The sequence below is a fragment of the Dasypus novemcinctus genome, chromosome 17 (genome assembly GCF_030445035.2).
Source record: "Dasypus novemcinctus isolate mDasNov1 chromosome 17, mDasNov1.1.hap2, whole genome shotgun sequence".
Lineage (NCBI taxonomy): Eukaryota > Metazoa > Chordata > Mammalia > Cingulata > Dasypodidae > Dasypus > Dasypus novemcinctus.
The window spans coordinates 26,658,495-26,671,836 of NC_080689.1; the positions used below are offsets into that span (position 1 = coordinate 26,658,495).

General features: G+C 34.7%; 1 protein-coding gene across 2 annotated transcripts in view; it reads right to left on the reverse strand.

The window, feature by feature from the left end:
• SOS1 (SOS Ras/Rac guanine nucleotide exchange factor 1) overlaps positions 1-13,342 on the reverse strand; it is a 186,846-nt gene that overhangs the window by 20,705 nt on the left and 152,799 nt on the right. For both annotated transcript variants that reach the window (XM_058278427.2, XM_058278428.2), the window contains exons 11-17: positions 8,447-8,528; positions 7,503-7,625; positions 7,106-7,209; positions 5,289-5,511; positions 4,024-4,143; positions 769-931; positions 190-307 (exon numbers count right to left, since the gene is read on the reverse strand). In XM_058278427.2, coding sequence (XP_058134410.1) covers positions 190-307; positions 769-931; positions 4,024-4,143; positions 5,289-5,511; positions 7,106-7,209; positions 7,503-7,625; positions 8,447-8,528 — 933 coding nt within the window. The remainder of the gene's footprint in view (positions 1-189; positions 308-768; positions 932-4,023; positions 4,144-5,288; positions 5,512-7,105; positions 7,210-7,502; positions 7,626-8,446; positions 8,529-13,342) is intronic.

Sequence of the window (13,342 nt, forward strand, 5' to 3'; positions counted from 1 at the left end):
AGATTAAAAAATATTTTAAAAATTATTAAAAAATAATCCTAATAGAGAAAAATCTTAAGGGGATTCAGGTGCTAAATTTTTAAGCATGTAGTCGTTAGTATTTTATACATGTCTATCCTCAGTCATTTAATGGAATAAGTATCCTGTTTTATTTAGAAACACAATAAAAATTGAAGAAGAAATACTCACCAAAGAAAGGCACACATGGTGGATTAATAGACCTGAGTTTTGCCAAATATTTCTTATAGTGATCTTCACTCAATTCATGAGCTTCTTCTAAAATTTTCTTTTGGCGACTTGGTATTTGCTACAAGCAAAAAACACACAAAAAAATCACAGGTTTTGCCTTTAAAAAAAAATGCCATGTAGGAGTTTTAGAGGCCAACAGTAAAGAATGTAATACTCTTTCAAAGAAACTATTTCCATAGACTTTAATGCAAAATTGAAGACAGAGTGTGAGAACAATTTATTTATACTCTATTCCTGCCATTCCTTGTATAATGATATGAGCACTTAATTATACATTACATTACAAATTAAATGCTGTAATGTACTGTCTTTTTCTTCTTCTAACTGAGGCTAGTATCCACGAATACATTTTAATTAGAAGCACAAGCAATTCTTAAAATTTAGATCATTTCATTTGTTAACCTGATAAAATGACAATTAGATGAGACATTTAAAAATTAAAGATTACGACTGTTAAACATCCTTACTCTTAGAATAAGGAATGGAAATTCATTTGAAAAAACTTATGTACAAACTGACCTCAAACGTGTGATCTAGCCTGTAAACGGGTGATGAGTTCATGGCACTGACGACCTCAAGGACACCATTGAAATTGTTCAGTTCCTGAAAGACTTGTAGAATCTCAATTATTCGACTCACCACAGCTACTCTTTCTTCTAAGTTTTCAGTTTCTACAATACATCTGGGAATCAGAATAAAAAAAAAAAAAGAATTGAAAATTTTGGAAATTTTCCAACAAAGCTAAGGTTTAAAATATATAGGAAATAAAATAAGGTAAACTGGGGGGACAAGAGGGAGCTAACAGTATAATTATGGAGAGTATATATATTCAGATAGTATTATTAAACTTAGGAGGGGAGTATTCATACAACATGAAAGGCAAAACCATTTATTGGGAATCCTGTTTTGAAACAGGACTTAGTTTGAGCTACGTAGGCCAGAGACATTGCAACGTCTCCAACAGCATACTGCTCTTAGCTATGTTTTCCAGGCTGTGTGGTCAGCCAATAATTTTCCTACCATACCTGGTGAATTCTCTCTCAGCATTAGAATTAACTAATGGAGCAAGCACCTTGTTGGATGCATGCAGGCCTTTGGGCTGCAGGTGTGTTCTAGGGGAAATTATTCTAGAATTCAAGAATTTTGATGCCTCCTATTCTTCACCTAACTGCAAGATTTTTAATGCTTTTTTTTCTTCTGAGGTACCAGGGGCTAGGGATTGAACCTAGAACAACGCATGTGGGAAGCCGGCACTCAACCACTGAGCCACATTGGCTTCCCTGAGTTGATTTTATTGTTTGTTTCTGTTTTCTTCAGAAGGCACCAGAACCAAACCCGGAACCTCCCATGTGGAGGTGGGTGCTCAACTGTTCGAGCCACATCCACACCCAGATGTTTAATGCTTTTAAGAAAAGCATCATAATGTTAAAAAGTCAATGAGGGAAGCGGACTTGGCCCAGTGGTTAGGGCGTCCGTCTACCATATGGGAAGTCCGCGGTTCAAACCCAGGGCCTCCTTGACCCATGTGGAGCTGGCCCATCCGCAGCGCTGATGCGTGCAAGCAGTGCCATGCCACGCAGGAGTGTCCCCTGAGTAGGGGAGTCCCACAAGGAGTGCACCCCATAAGGAGAGCTGCCCAGCGCCAAAGAAAGTGCAGCCTGCCCAGGAATGGTGACACAAGATGACGCAACAAAAGAAACACAGATTCCCATGCCGCTGACAACAACAGAAGTGGACAAAGAAGAACAGGCAGCAAATAGACACAGAGAACAGACAACCAGGGCGGTGGGGGAGGAAGGGGAGAGAAATAAAGAAATAAATAAATATTAAAAAAAAAAAAAGTCAATGAGAGGGCAGTGGATGTGGCTCAAGCAGTTGGGGACCTGCCTCCCACATGGGAGGTCCTCGGTTTGGTTTCCAGTGCCTCCTAAAAAAGACGAGCAAGACAGCAAGGTGACATTAAGGGCTGGTGCTGGTGAGATCATGCAATGAGATTACGTGAGGAGAGTCACAACAAGCAGGACAAGTGGGGAGCAGATGTGACTCAAGCAATTGGGTGACTCCTTCCCACATGGGAGATCCCAGGTTTGGGTCCTGGTGCCTCCTAAAAAGAAGACGAGCAGCAGACACAGAGGCACACAACGAACAGACACAGAGAGTAGACAGCAAGCGCAAAAACAATAGGGGAGAAATAAATAAATAAATTAAAAAGTCAATGAGAGGGAGATGTGACTCAAGCAGTTGAGCACCTGCCTCCCACAAGGGAAGTCCTGGGTTCCGTTCATCTGTCTCCTGATAAAACAAAAACAAACTACAAACAAAAGAAACAATAAAACTAACTCAGAGAAGCCAATGTGGCTCAGTGGTTGAGTGCCAGCTTCCCACATGTGAGGTCCTTGGTTCAATCTCTGCCTTCCCCAACCCCTTCATACCTTAACAACAACAAAAAAAGTCAATGACAACAAAAGCACTTTACATTTAAATATCAAAGAATGTCTGTAGAGTATATACATATGAGTAAAAAAGGAAATTGGAAGCAGATGTGGTTCAAGTGGTTGAGTGCCTGCTTCCCACATGGGCCATCCCAGTCCATTTTGTCTACAGTGCCTCCTAAAAGCAAAAAGACAAACAACAAGCAAACAAACGGAAAACACACAGCAACACAACTCAGGGGAGCTGATGTGGTGATGTGGTTGAACACCAGTTGCCCACATACACAGTCTGGGGGTTTAATCCAGGGCCCTGGTATCTCAAAAAAAAAAAAAATTCTCAGTGAGTATTTGCTCTCTTATTTCTAATATCTGAGAGAATTTTTTAAATTTCCTAATCACTTACTGGTAAAGAAAAAAACATTTTAAACTCGGTTTCAATAATGTAATAGTAAATGGGAAAACTCTAATATATAAAATTAAAAACTATAAATCAATACTAAATTTTTTCAAATGTAAAGTTGCATACTACATTATTCTCTGATGAGGCTGATTTGACACAAAGACAAAAAAAAATGCATCTGACACTATCAAAATAAATGGTTTTATTATCAAATTAAACATTACATGTTTACATGGCAAAGGCATTAGCTAGGTCTCTATAAGTACATCACATTCCAGCTCAGTTAGTTAGATATTCAAAAATTTAAGATAAGTATAATTTATTTACATCTTTTATTTATTTCAGTAGTTATTAATTAGGTCTACAAAATGAGGTCACCTGTAGAGCTTTTGTAAAAACCAGATAACACCATCAGAGGTTCCAAATCATTAAGTCTGGAGTGGGATGCCAGCATCTGATTTTCGAAAAGCTCCACAGGCAACCCCAATTTTAATGCACACTCATAGCTAAGAAACACAATGGCAAATGAACAAAAACTTCTCACATTGAAAAGGGTAGGGAATGGCCTACCTCTTGGTATCCTATTAAAAAATAGGACAGGATTGAAAATGGTCTTTATGTTTCATCACTTATGTTTCCTCTTTTCAGACAAGTGAGTGGAGAAGGGCCTCTGCTCACTAAAAGGTCGTTATTTAACTTGATAACGGAGTGGTTCTATTATGTCACTGGTCTCTTATTTTGATAATCACAATATGATCTGTGGAAACCTCACACTATATAAAATATTAGTTAAGTAATCCTGTTATATTTACTAAGAAAAAATATGTCTAAGATGTAAAGCTTTAATTTTTGGGCCCCAAACCATTTTTTTTTTTTTTTTTTTTTTTAATTTATCACATAGCTGCCTCTTAAGAAATATAAGAAAATGTCAAGAACACTTACTTCTCAAACCACAAAGTGAGATTAGTGGTATGCCGGATCATTTTCAGAAGATTAGGAGAATTAATTTCTTTGTCTTCTTTTGTCCACACACTTCCAACTAATTCTGATGGCTGTACAGCTCTAAAATCATCAAAATATAATGCTACATAACATTTTTTCCTCTAATATAGTTATTGTTATTAAGTGAGACAAATAAAAACTAAACTTCTTATACATTTTCCTTTAAACCAATAGAAAGCTTTAGGAAGAGATAGGTGTAACAAAAAATTACAATTGTGCATTTTTCTTTATAGATTAAAAAATATATTTTTTCATGTATATAAACTGTGTATTTTTATTGTTGCTTTTATTTGCTTTGCGAAAGGATGGATTTCTTCAAAATATCTTTCCTAGTACTGATAAATATTAATAAATTAGGATGACAAAAGAATTTAGGATAGTTTTCTTAAATAATGTTTTCTGTTATAATAATCAGATGAGGTTATAGTAATCACTGCAATTCATTCATTGTTTTCTTTTTTCACTAAAGGAGATGGTGATGGTGGTGGAGACTCTACCACAAAAGGTTACTGGGAAATAAATAGAGTCCAATACTTTAATTTTAGGGAATAGTGATGATCTTTGATAGGAAGAGATCTACAAATTGGCTCATTTTTCTCATTTAGTATTAAAAAATAAACAAATTATGTGAAATTCTAAATAGTTGCCATTTAAACCAGAAACAGACATGGTTTGAGATAGTAGTCATATCAGTGTAGAATAATAAACCAAAAAAGGCTATTAAATGACCATGACAAGTTCACAACAACTAATAAGTCACAGCTAACACTTAATGAGCCCTTACTTTGTGCTAGGTAAAGCACTTTATATATGTTGACTGTCAATCACCCCACAAGTAGTTACTATTATCAGCCCCATTTTACGCTACAGGAATCTAAGGGGCAGAGGGATAGAGTTTACACAGGGAGGTTAAAGTGTTACTCAAGGACACCAAGCCAGCAATTGGTAGAACTAGAGTTTGAATTGAGTTTCACCAACTAGGGATGATGGCAGAAAAAGAGACAGTGCAAACCCAGCCAAAACAAACAGGACCAAAGGGACTGAAAGAAAAGAAACTGCCTTCTATATACCAGGGCTTATTACTAGACATTTCATGTACTATTGCACTTATTCCTTATAACAACCTGAGAAGGCAGAAACCAGTGTTCTGCCATAAAAATTAACTCCTAGGAAATGATTTTTCAGCTTGAATGTAAATTACATACCGGTATAGATCTGATTCAAGTAAAGTGAGTTGTCGAGCAATTTCTATTGGGTGTAACGTGAGCAGGTCAAACGTTTCTATGTGCCCGGGTCTGCTTATATGCCACTCAACTGTGGGCGGTGAACTCTGAAATGTAATATTATGACCTGGTCCATTGTCTCTTGCAATTTTTTTCCTTTGGATTATCTTAGTGATGGATTCAACCCATTTTTTCATTGCTTTACCTGAAATATATGACATTTTAAATAACATTGAAATACATTTTTTAGAAGGTACTAAGGATTGAACACATGACCTCATATGTGTGAAGCAGGTACTCAACCACTGGTCTACACGCATTCCCTGTACTTTGTACCTAATATTTTATTTTTTAAAAAAAAGGTTTAAAATCACATAAATGATACCTAGATATATTCTTGCTTAAAAAGTTCAAATGATTAAAATAAAAGGTGAAAATTCTCCTTTACAGATTTTTTGTTGTTCCCCATCTTAATCTTATTCTTTTCCATATGGATAACCACTATTAACATCTTGGTATATATTTTTCCAGCTCCTTTCTGAATAAAATTAGAAAATAATTTATCTGTAGATATTTTTCACTTCTATTGTGAATTATTTAACTTCAATTAAAAAGATTTTCTAATCCTCCAGAAAGAGGGTTATCTTACACAAATTGGAGGATTTATAAGGATAGACTATACACATTAATAATCTAATTAACATTGCATTTTATAAACCAAACAGTACCAGAAAACTAATTCTTTCATTTTGATATGAGTTTCTGATGTGGTTTTGTGGTGTACTGTGCATGAATGTACTGTTACTTTTAACGCTTTATTTTCTGATTCTCATTTAGAGCATGCAATGTAAATAAAACAAGCATGTCTAAGACATCCTTAGGCCCATAAAAAAAATCATAGGATCTTAAAACTAGAAGGGAAACCCTGGAGATTTATCATCAAATTCAGCTCTTATGTTATTGGTGAAGAAACCAAAGTCTAAACAATCAGCGATTTTGCCCAAAATCATGTAGTTAGTGACAGTATTAGAAATAGAACTCTGGTTTCTCGACTTTCTTTCCATATACTCTGTTGTCTTTCTGATAAATGCACTATTCACTTCACTGTGGCCCTGATAACCTACACCAGTGGTGTTATAATGGCACAACAATTCCCAACTGCCGTCTTTACACATTCTTTCAGATAAATGGACTTAGCTTAAATTGAAACCTTCTAACCAATTTCAAAATAACCAGTAAATTGACTCACTATGTGAAAATAAATTGAGTCAAGAGGGTGATTTACTGAACAACTTCTAGATCAAAAATGATTTTTGGTGAAAATTTTTAACTTTTTCAAGTGATTATGCTGGCACTATTACAAATACCTCATAACAACACAGAGCAGTAATGACATCAATTAATAGTTAACATATTAGTACTTTTACTTCATATACAAATAGACCCTTATAAAATGTACCTCTGGGGGCGTTTTTGGGACTTGGAGTTGTCCTGGGTGGTGCTGCAGGGACAGTTACTGGACATTGTATGTCCTCCCATGGCCCACTAGGTGGACTGTGGGAAAGTGTAGGCTATGGTGTGGACCACTGGCCGTGAGGTATAGCGGTGCTCAGAGATGTATTCACCAAGTGCAATGAATGTCTCATGATGATGGAGGCGGTTGTTGTTATGGGGGGAGGAGTGGGGTAAGGAGGGGTGGGAGGTATATGAGAACCTCATATTTTTTTAATGTAACATTAAAAAAAATCAAGACAAAAAAATAAAAATAAAAGGTTCTAAAGTAAAAAAAAAAAAAGTACCTCTTACTGTTCCAATAAATTCCTCCATTCTTTGCAAAAGATCTGCATCTCTTTCAAAATCATAGAAGTGGTGCTCTACCCAGTGCCGACATACATTTAACACTCTGTGGAATTAACACAAAAGAATAATTGAGTTAAATGGGAATTCAAATGTTTACCACAAGGGTATAAATGAAAACAAAGCAACTCTTTCCAAAAGAAATAATCTTATCGATGGTTTAGCACTTTCAAAAATCTATGCTAATTAGGATTTATATATAAATTCTGATAATTGCTTTTATTTGCTTCACTCATTTTACTTGTTACTTCCTCCTTGCTTGGGTCAATTATATATATCAACTCTGAAACAAAAGGTTGATAAAGACTTGATAGTTTGAATGATTTCTTTAATGCTTACCGCAGTTGTACAGGCTGTATATATTCTTTCCTAAACCTTTTTAGTTCTGCGCTCAAGGGTTGATCTCCATTCTCTATAGCTATGCGATCAGCTTCTGTTGGCTCAGGCTCCGGAATTTCAAATCTAATATAAAACAAAACAAACTATTGAAAATACTGATTATGAACCAAATTAAATGGGTAGAAAACCATAAACCTTTTTTTTTGTCAGCACTATCAAGAGACTACTGTGAAATAATACTCTGGATGTGCTTATCAGTGAAAAGAAGTATAGGTTCTATAATGTAAAGGCTAATGATCCTATTTTAATTTTTTAAGTAATTAGTACTTGCCAAAATAGATAAAGCTAACTAGGGACATGATAAGGAATATATGCAAAATCTAAAAATAAATGTGAGTACAAAGGTTTTTATACTGATACTCATTTTTGACTATGGAATTACTCTAAATTAGCTAACATAATTTTTAAGGGTGTTGCTTGAAAAGTAACTGCACTCTGGGTGAATGAAACATTTCCCTCAATATCTGAAAACCTCCATTAAGAACATCTAAATTATCAAAATTTGAATTTCCAGAGTCTAAATCAGTACATTTCTGTATAGTTCTTTAACCTGATAAATTCTATACATTTGGGGAGCAGATGTAGCTCAGTGGTTGAGCGCCTGCTTCCCAAGTACAAGGCCCTGGGTTCAATCCCCAGTACCTTCTAAAAAAAATTTATAAATTTGAAATTTCACATATAAAAAAGAATACCTATTTTTGTTTTTAAATAATCTTAAAGCTAATATATTATTGTAAAGTAAATGGCTATCTATGAGAGATTTTATTTAAAAAATTCATGAACTACAATTAAGGCTCAGCCAACATATTTTCAAGAAACATAAAAGATCTTAGCTCAATCCCTTGTTTAAAAGCTAAGGATTTAAAGATTTTAAATTGACAGACCTTTCTATTATAAGACTCAGTAGTTCTTGAGGTTTACAAAAGGATCTGTACGTTGTAAGAAATGTCCGAACAAAATTGGGATCTAAGAAGAAAAAAGGAAAATTATCTTATTAAAGTATTTGATTCAGAATGATTAAAACTATTATTTACATTTGCAAAAGAGATCAAATAGTCAACTAAAAATGCCCTGAAATGTCTTGACTCATAAAATGTTTTGGATTTTGTAAGGTATTGCTAGCTTTAATACTTCCTAAATTGGTGGCAAAAAAATTGATACTAAAAGTTTATACCAATTTGTTTCTTGCTCTCTGCATGCTCTGCCCAGCTAGCTGTCTTGGTCTTAAACACATCATTGGCCAATAGGAATGCAAATTGAAAAGAGGCAAAGGCAGAGTGTGGAATCAGGCTCCCTACTATTACCAGGATCTCAGTATCAGCAATTGTTTTATCTCCCTGGTAAAGAGCAAGGCCACAGCAAAATCCCATTACCTTTTCTGACATCCAGACTATCCAGGATCAATTTTCTAACTTTCTTCAAATCCTGTTCATGTTAACAGAGCATCTTATAAAGTAAAGTTCAAGTTAAATATAGCTTCTAAGTTATTTTATTTACTATCAGTTTTAATTAGAAATTAGAATTGCTAAAAGATGTTACAAATACCTTTAAGCTATCAAAACTCTTAATGTGCTAGAAGGTGTTGGTTTGGTCCTATTCACAACTTTTAATTCCTTTTATTTCAAGTGGTCACAATGAGAGTCTAGTCCTAAGAGCAGGAATCTCCAACTTCTTCCATGAAAGGGCCTACTTGTCCTTGACATCTCCATGGAGTAAATAAGGAAGCTGGCTGACTGTGACTGCTTCCCTGGGCCTGGCCTACTCTCATCTCTCCTTGATAGTAGTCTCCCAAAAGGAGAGACTGCTGTTTTCAGCACAAGAGACATGGGTTGTCAACTTGTGCTTGAAGAGGGGGAAAGACATCTTCCCACAATGGAAGAAGAATCACTCACTCTGTAATTTAAATTTCATCATAGGCCACATTTAGTTTTAAGTCTTTAAAAAAGGAGGGGAGGGTTTACTAGCCTGAGTCTTTTATTGGGAGCATTCTTTTCCTACTTTGCTATACACTGATAAGTGCCAATCTAATGATAAATTCACTGAGGGTACTGACTGCCTTTATTTTTGTTATGCTATATTGCAGATCCTTTATAAGTACAATGTTTTTTTTATAAGCACAGGATGTACCAAGAATTAGAATTCTTATTTTTGGAAAATGTCTAGACAGGCTGATTCTATAAATTAGCATCAAAATAAAATGCTTATATTAACCTTTTAAAAAAAGATTTATTTTATTTCTCCGCCTCCCCTCATTGTTTACACTTGCTGTCTGCTCCCTGTGTCTGTTCTTGTGTGCTTGTCTTCTTTTAAGGAGGCATGGGAAACCAAACCTGAGACCTCTCATGTGGGAGGGAGGTGCCTAATCGCTTGAGCTCTTTTCACTCCCTTGTTTTGTCTCTCACTGCATTTCATCATTGTGTCTCCTTGTTGCATCAGCTTGTTATGCCAGCTCACTGTCTTGCTCGTCTTCTTTAGGAGGCACTAGGAACCCAATCTGAGACCTCCCATGTAGAAGGCAGCACCCAACCACTTGAGCCACATCTGCTTCCCATAATATATTAACTTTTCCCCCAAAAAGCAAATTCATGGATTTATCATAAAATGGAAATCTGTTGGTACATGTGGTCAAGATAATTAGGCAATTTAAATATCAGACAACCTTTTACAATTATACTTTCTGAAGAAAAATTTAAATAATAAAAGTACATTGATTTTAAATGTCCCCTTCTCCTTTATCAGAGTGGGTTACTGATAAAAGTAATTTAAGTTCCTATAATCCTTTAATAATAATTTCCTCTGTTAGTATTTTATTGTCTGTCTTCAGTTACAGAGTTCCTCAAAAGTTAAAGTCTAATGTCTCATCCAGAAGAAAAGATCTTAAAACAGAAGGCTGTACAAGATTTTAAAAAAGAGATTTATACCGGTTTCATCACAATCCTCTCTTTCAAGAATCTTCTTCCAGTTCTGCAAGTCTGTTTGTTTGTAAGGTGAGGCTGCTCAAAATAGCCTACCATAGAGATGCTAAGCTATTATGACTGGAGAAAGAATTCATATTATCAGTACAAGTACAGCTCCAAGTATCCATGAGCTATGTTCTAAAATTAGGTTGAATCTCCCTTTTGTATTGTGGCAAAATATATATAGCATAAAATTTGCTATTTTAACCATTTTAAGCATACAATTCAGTGGCATTAATTACATTCACAGTGTTGTGCAACCATCACCATTATCCAAGTTGTGGGTAGTTTTGAGTTTAGAAAAAAAATAAAAGCAAGTTCTAAGTGAATTAAAGTATATTTTAGGAAAACTGTAGCTTTTTTTTTTTAAGGGCAAACTATTTTAAAATTGATTTTTCGTCTTCTTAAACCAAAAACCCTTTAGCCATTCCAGTACTGTAGTAACTGATGAAAATGTTGGGAAGGCCATAATGTGACTCAGTAATTTCTAATGTCTGTTATGAAATATTCCCAAAAAGCTTTCACATACTGTATTCCATATATTTCTGTGAGATGAGTAGGGCAAGTGATGTTATTTCCTGTCTGCACAGGAGAAAAGTAAGGTTAAGACTTATCTAAGGTCTCACAGTAGTGTGGCAGAGATGGAACCAGAACCTAGATTGTGAGATTTCTGATTTGGTGCTCTTTCTACCGTACTACATAACCTCCCTGGATTAAAGGACCATTTAAATTTTCCACAGTTTTAAGATCTAAATATATAAGGAATTAATCTATGAGGTATATAATCACTATAGGAATTTACATAAATAATTAATTCAGAATGTAGCTATAGACTGTTAATCTTGGTTAAATGAACCAGAAAGTCACTGAAAAATTAAGTCTAACTGTGATTCTGCAACGCTTGACAAGGCTTCTTGTAGATTTTAGGAGTCAGCAGCTGTATCTTCCTGTACACTGTATTCAGAGGAGGATTTTCTGGAGCTGGTGGTAAAATAAACACTCCCACAATCAACACTGTTGCACTGGTTCTAAAGTGACTCAAGTTTAAGTTGTTTTTAGCTTGATTGGAAGTAAGGGCAGTCTTGCTAAAAAGAAAAAAAAAACGGCAGAAGCTAAAAATAAGCCAAGAAAATTTAGCAAAAGTTTAAGTATTTAAAAAAATATATATCTTAAAGCCTGCATATATTCCCAGGTATGTATTAATTTATAGATTCTATATTTAGTCTAAAGCAGTGGAAACTTGCTAATAAATGAAAAACTTATATCAAGAGAGGATATAGTGTTTAATTGAAATTTGAAGAGTACATATTCCAGAAGCTATATTTATTTCTACTGTAGTGATTTCCCAATTTCAGTGATTTTAACATATACCGTGTCACACTAATCACGGGAGACCTTCATCTTCTAAATGATGTAAAGGACTAAGATAATTTGATATTAAAAAATATCCATTAACAAAGACGGGCTATATAATTTCGTTAGTAAACAAAGTACTACTTACACATTACGTGTGATAAAAAGCTAAGTTTTAACAGTGCCTCTGTTGGTTGCGAGGCAGCAGTTATCCACCTATATTCCAAAACAATGTTCTAGAGACAGGTGGAAGGCAAGCATAAAAAAACAAAGGCCAGGATGGGTTGCATTTTATAACATAAGCATGCACAAATAGTCAAGAAGAAAATAAAAAAGCCTATTGTGATATCATCCTTCTCTTTCCATCACTTGCTTTCTCAATTCCTCATTTGACTTCCTCATAGATTCCAATATGAGCAATGACAAAAATTTCTCTGTTCTTTTCTCATCATAAGTAACATTACTCTTTTATTAATATCAAACTCAAATCCTTGGACTAAGTTTTCCAACAAGTTCACTGGTTGCTTTGCTTTCTTCACTCTATACAAACATATCCCAACTCTACCATTGCATCCCTAGTCTAGTCCTAGGTCATTTCAAACATGAAGTATAATTACTTTCTGCTGGTCTTCTAGTTGTCTCTTCCCCTCTCTTAAACCGTTTTTTGAATGGTAATATTTTACTGCACAATTCTTCAAAGTCACAGGAACTCAGAATCTATATTAACATCTAGGACATAGCATACTGGATTTGAGTTGATAAATTCAATCTTTTTTTGTGTGTGTGCCCCTATTTTGATCAACACTTTACATTTTATTTGGCAAGATCAATGAGATTTATAAAATAATATTTACTACACAGAGTTATTTATATAAAGAGCATCCCCTGCCCCCATTACCACAGTGAAACACTGTTAATCAGGATATCTGTTCATGCGATAATTCTCCCTATAATACAGTCATTTAAAAAGCTACAAGAAACAATAAGCTCTCAACAAGGATTTGTAAACAATCACTCTTGAATTCCTTAAAAAAGGAAACAGCCGTTTTGCTGACGCACAACCACTGGAAAAAAAAAGAGCTTAAAAATAGAACAGCACTGCCCTATAGATAAAAAAAATATTCAAAAGATTTTAAAAAAAGCAGAACACCTAAACTACGCTTATATAGGACACAAACTCAAAAGAAAACTAAAATGAAGGTTTTTGAGGACTTTTGATGTAAGAGCATAAAGTAGGAGTAAGTACTTTATAGAAAAGTATCAACCAGCTTAAGTTTTTTCATTACGATTTTCTATAAAAAAGTTCACCGTGCACGGGAAACACCTTTTTTCCCCACACTTAACATGAAAATATTTTATTTTCCATATAATGTTAGTTCTGACTTCTTATCCCTACCTTAAGGTCATCTTATTTCACTAAAATAGACTATCAAATATTCTCTGTCTTTGCTGTTAGGTCCCAATAATTAA